At 47.1% G+C, this 5032-nt stretch overlaps 1 protein-coding gene across 1 annotated transcript; it reads left to right on the forward strand.

Moving 5' to 3' along the window:
• Window positions 1–1906: 1906 nt before the first annotated feature.
• Window positions 1907–4361, forward strand: LOC119280678 (LEAF RUST 10 DISEASE-RESISTANCE LOCUS RECEPTOR-LIKE PROTEIN KINASE-like 2.4). Its single transcript, XM_037561459.1, has 3 exons — window positions 1907–2711; window positions 2946–2978; window positions 3226–4361. Exons 1-3 carry the CDS (start codon window positions 2003–2005, stop codon window positions 4359–4361), a joined length of 1878 nt encoding a protein of 625 aa, XP_037417356.1. The 5' UTR covers window positions 1907–2002.
• The last annotated feature ends 671 nt before the right edge of the window (window positions 4362–5032 follow it).

A 5032-nucleotide genomic window follows, 5' to 3' on the forward strand; every position in this document is an offset into this window, starting at 1 on the left:
CGACGGCAACCTTTGGCTCGATTGGCGGTAGGCGCGTGCTCAGGGACTAGTTTGGCAAAGACAGGCGCGTGACCGATTGATCAGGCCGACGGCGACACTGCACGCACCATGGCGGGGATGACGCACAGATTGGAGTCGATGACGACATTGTCGGTTATGTCCCGGGCGATGACGACAAAGACGAACCGGCGATGGAGACCGTGCGGGCAAGCAGCCGGCAGCGATGCACGAAGGCGTCCCTTGGGCGACGCGTCCAGCCTTGCCGCGTGGTTTACGATGAAGCGGCCGGTGTAGTCGACGCCAATGTCAGAGTAGAGGCGCGGGGGTCGACGGCGGCGGTGGTCGACGCAAGCCGACCAAGTATAGATCCAAAAACTAAAAAAGAAAACGCCAATCAAAACGACCGGCGAGAGAGCAAAAAAAACCAGGGCAAGGGCTCGGGAAAAAGACACTCTAGCGGCGGTCATGGAGGCCGATCGCCTCGGGGGCGGCGCGCGGGTGCGGAAGCGGCGGCGGCGGCTAGGGTTTAGGATATTAGGCTGAAACCATATATTGAGTACAAGGCTTGAAGGACAAGACGCTTCTCCTAAAGATAAGGTAGGAGACAGATTACAAATTCTAGACTACCAAACATATGTAACCAAAATATATCTCTAACATATTGAATTAATGCTCCAGCCAACACTTTCAAAATTCCGAACTGATGAAGAGACGTGGGCAATATACTTCAACACCCCCCTCACGTCTAGACTTATTTAGCTCTTAGACATGGGATTAAGGTAGGCCGCATTTTTTTAATACTGCGTTGGCAAGGTCTTAAACTCAAGACCTTCTGGCTCGGATACCATAATGACTTAATGCTACAGCCAGAGAGAGGTGGGCAATATACTTCAACACCCCCCTCACGTATAGGCGTATTTAGCTTTTAAACGTGGGATTTATGTAAGCCGCGTAATCTTTTTTTTAATATTGCGTCGGCAGGGTCTTGAACTCAAGACCTCCTGTCTCGGATACCATATTGAATTCATGCTTCAACCAACTCAATCAAGAGTCCGAACTGATGGAGAGAGGCGGGCAATATACTTCAACACCCTCCTCACGTCTAGGCTTATTTAGCTTTTAGACGTGGGACTTATGTAGCCCGCATAATCTTTTTTAATACTGCGTTGGCTTGGTCTTGAACTCGAGACCTCCTGGCTCGGATACCATACTGAATTCATGCTCTAGCCAAGTCATCCAAAAGTCCGAATTGATGAAGAGAGGCGGGCAATATACTTCAACACCCTCTCACGTCTAGGCTTATTTAGCTCTTAGATGTGGGATTTAAGCAGACCGCATTTTTTTTAATACTGCGTTGGCAAGGTCTTAAACTCAAGACCTCCTGGCTCGGATAATATATTGAGTTCATGCTCCAAGCAACTCATCCAAAAGTCCAAATTGATGAAAAAAGACCAACAATATACTTCAACACATGCAACACCGCCGCCACCAGCATGCATGGCCCGTTGCGACGAGCGTTCCTCTCTGTCCTATCCACAAGCGTGCTTCGTGCTGCTGCACCAGGCGACGACGCTGGACGGCGACCTGCGTGGCGACAGGTATCCGAGTACCCGTTCTTCGGCAGCCTAGCGCCATTGTACTTCCTGGAGACGTACGGGATTTGAGTACCGGTTCTCACTGTATATACATGCATCTGCCCGGAAGCTCAGGCGGCACGAGGCTAATACTTTTCAAGATCGACAAGTCTGAAAAGTCCTGCACCCAGTACCTGATCTGCAGCCACTCATAATTTCGTCACGGGTCTTCCCTCACACCCCGTCAATTGGGATACTTGATGAGGAGTTGTCACTGCCAAAGGACTCCATAGTTCCATATGCCATTCATTCTTAGCCAGCTTATTCCCTCTCGTATCTCCCCAGTCCCCACAGCAAATGCATGATTACCGATTCAGTTTGCTTCTCTTGTGTTTGTTGCCGACACAAATTTCAAGGCTCGCCCTCCGATGGCTATGGCCGGCTGGTTCTTAGTCTTCATCGGGATGTGGTGGCTACCACCGATGCTCGCCAGGGCTGACGAGCAGCAAGGGGAAGGCTGCTCACGCTCGGCTAACAGGTGCGGCAACCTCACCATCTCTAATCCATTCTGGCTTGCTGAGACAGAGGCGGGAAGATCGTGTGGTATCTTGGACTTCGAGGTCACTTGCTATAATAACAGCAGTGCATTCATACGGAGCTCCGCGCCCCTCATCCCCGGCTTTGCAATCAACAAAATCTCTTACGAGGAACGCAGCTTGCTGGTCGTTGATGTAGGCAAGCAGAAACTATTTGAAGCCTCTAGCACTTGCGACATACAGATCGGGAACACCTCCGCCAAACTAGTTACCCAGTTTAAGACCGACCCCGGTAACCTGAATCTCATCTTGTACAACTGCACGAAGGACGGTGCGGTGGCTGCTGCACGTCGGGATAGAGGCCTGGTGCAGACAAGAGTGAGGTGCGGGAACGAGTGGGAGGTGCTTGTTCGTGCGGGAGTGCGTTACGACCGGACCAGCAACTACGCCGGCTACGCCTTGGAGGGCTGTGATGCAATCATCGTACCAGTACTGGGCTCATCCTCGGGCAAGACGAACGCAAGCGACTACAAGCAGCTCATCGACGATGGCTTCCTCTTGACATGGGAGGCCCCGGCTCCCCCTCGGCCTGCAGCAGCACGTAAGTTCAACCACCAAATTATCTTTTAATCAAGTTTGTAGGTACGCTAGGACAAAAAAAAAACTTGAACGGGAAAGAAGGGCTTTGCACCCTCCCGTTCAAGTTAAAATTTTGATCTATATCGCTTGCATTTCTAATAGTTAGTTGTGCTTGGCTGTCAAATTGCCATGGTTCATTTTCATGTTTTTTTGTGATTGATACTTACATTGACAAACCATAATAATTTCTCTGCAGATGGTAGGCACAACAAGAAGTTAATTTTGATAGGTATGTCTATCATTGCTGTTGCTCAGAAAATACATGATACTTCATCACAAACTTCCAAACTTTGATGCTAATTAAAGGCCATCTGCTAAGTCTAAAATTAACTAAATTATGGAGATTTATAATTTAATGACGTGAAATTGCAAGATTCCTAAATGTCTATATTAAAAAAAAGGGATGGTTCATAGTCTCACACATATAGATATACTATCAACTTTATTAAATGATGTTCCCTTCTGTTTTTTTACAGTTTATCTGTCTGCCACAATCAGCTTGCTAACATGTCTAGTTTGGGGAGTGCACCGACATAAGCAAAAGATTTGTCTTTTCATCCTCCCGAAGCAGACCCGTAACAAATCGACCATGGAAGAAATGCTAAGGAGGTATGAATCTTTGGCTCCAAAAAGGTACAAATACCCAGAGCTGAAACAAATGACTAGTTCTTTCAGAGATAAACTTGGAGAAGGTGGATATGGCACCGTATTTAGGGGTAGCTTACAGGATGGTTGTGTGGTTGCTGTGAAGCTACTAAAAGTTTCCAAAGGCAATGGAGAGGAGTTCCTAAATGAGGCAATTAGCATCGGCAAGACATCACATGTTAACATTGTCGGTCTGCTCGGTTTTTGCTTAGAAGGGGCTAAGCGAGCCCTTGTTTATGAGTATATGGCTAATGGTTCACTGGAGAAGTATATTTACACAGAGTACCCAGATCTAGTTATTGGATGGGACAACTTACAACAAATAGCACTTGGCGTCGCACGGGGATTGGAATATTTGCATCAAGGATGTAGTACTCGCATCATCCATTTTGACATCAAGCCTCAGAATATACTTCTAGATCAAGATTTTTGTCCCAAAATTGCAGATTTCGGTTTAGCCAAACTGTGTCACCTCAAGGGCAGCATCCTCTCTGTCGCCGAAGCAAGAGGTACCATTGGATTCATTGCTCCAGAAGTATTCTCTAGAGGTTTTGGAGTCGTTTCTACAAAGTCAGATGTCTATAGCTATGGAATGATGCTCCTAGAAATGGTAGGAGGAAGGATAAATAAGGAGAAAGGGAATACCGAGAGCTCAAGTGATGTGTATTTTCCAAACTGGATTTATGACAGTATAGCAGAACAGGTACAAAGTTGTGAAGTCATCTGCGACCTTGAAGAGGCCATGAGAAAGATGGCCTTAGTCGGCCTATGGTGCATACAGGCTAACTCCGAAAACCGTCCTTCGATGAGCAAGGTGATTGATATGTTGAAAAAGAGCATCAATGAATTGGAGATGCCACCGAAGCCGTTCCTTTCATGTCCCTCGATCCCGTCATACTTGTCATCGCATACAAGTTATGGTTACAGATCATCGTATTGCTCCGCATCCCCTGCTCTGTTACCATAGCCCAAAAGTACGGAGAAGTGGACAAATGTAAATTCGAATTGCCACTGCATTACCATTATGATATTACAGTCTGTGAGCAGTGTGTAACTCTAATATTTATTTTTCAAGCGTTGCATCGTGTCTCTCGGAATGGCCCGGCTGTTTGAGATTATTGTATTCGATACGAGTCAAAACATGGATAGCCAAATAATAGCTGTTTGGGTGATTCATGTGTTTGGTATTCCAACGTCCAGCAATGGTATTCTAACCACGACCTGACGACCATACAAAATTAAGTAACTTGGCACTGGTGGAAAAAGGGCCTTTGGTCGCGGTTCGCAACTGCCATTAGTCGCGGTTGCGCAACCGCGACCGACGGGCGCGACTAAAGGCCCCACCCTTTAGTCGCGGTTGCTTAAGAACCGCGACTAAAGGCCCGTCCACGTGGGCGCCAGGAGGCCGTCGGGGCGGAGGACCTTTAGTCGCGGTTCTTCTGGCCAACCGCGACTAAAGGCCGCCGCAGGTTTAGGGTTTTAGCCCCCCCCCTAAACCTGTTTTCTGTTTAATATGTATTGTTTTATTTCTTTTGTGCTTTATTTTAATTTTGAAGGAGTTTCACATATTCTACGGTACTACATACATGCATATGAATGTACAATTTCAAACAAATTTGAAATTAGAACCAAAAAGAA

The sequence above is a fragment of the Triticum dicoccoides genome, chromosome 3B (genome assembly GCF_002162155.2).
Source record: "Triticum dicoccoides isolate Atlit2015 ecotype Zavitan chromosome 3B, WEW_v2.0, whole genome shotgun sequence".
In the NCBI taxonomy this organism is placed as follows: Eukaryota; Viridiplantae; Streptophyta; class Magnoliopsida; order Poales; family Poaceae; genus Triticum; species Triticum dicoccoides.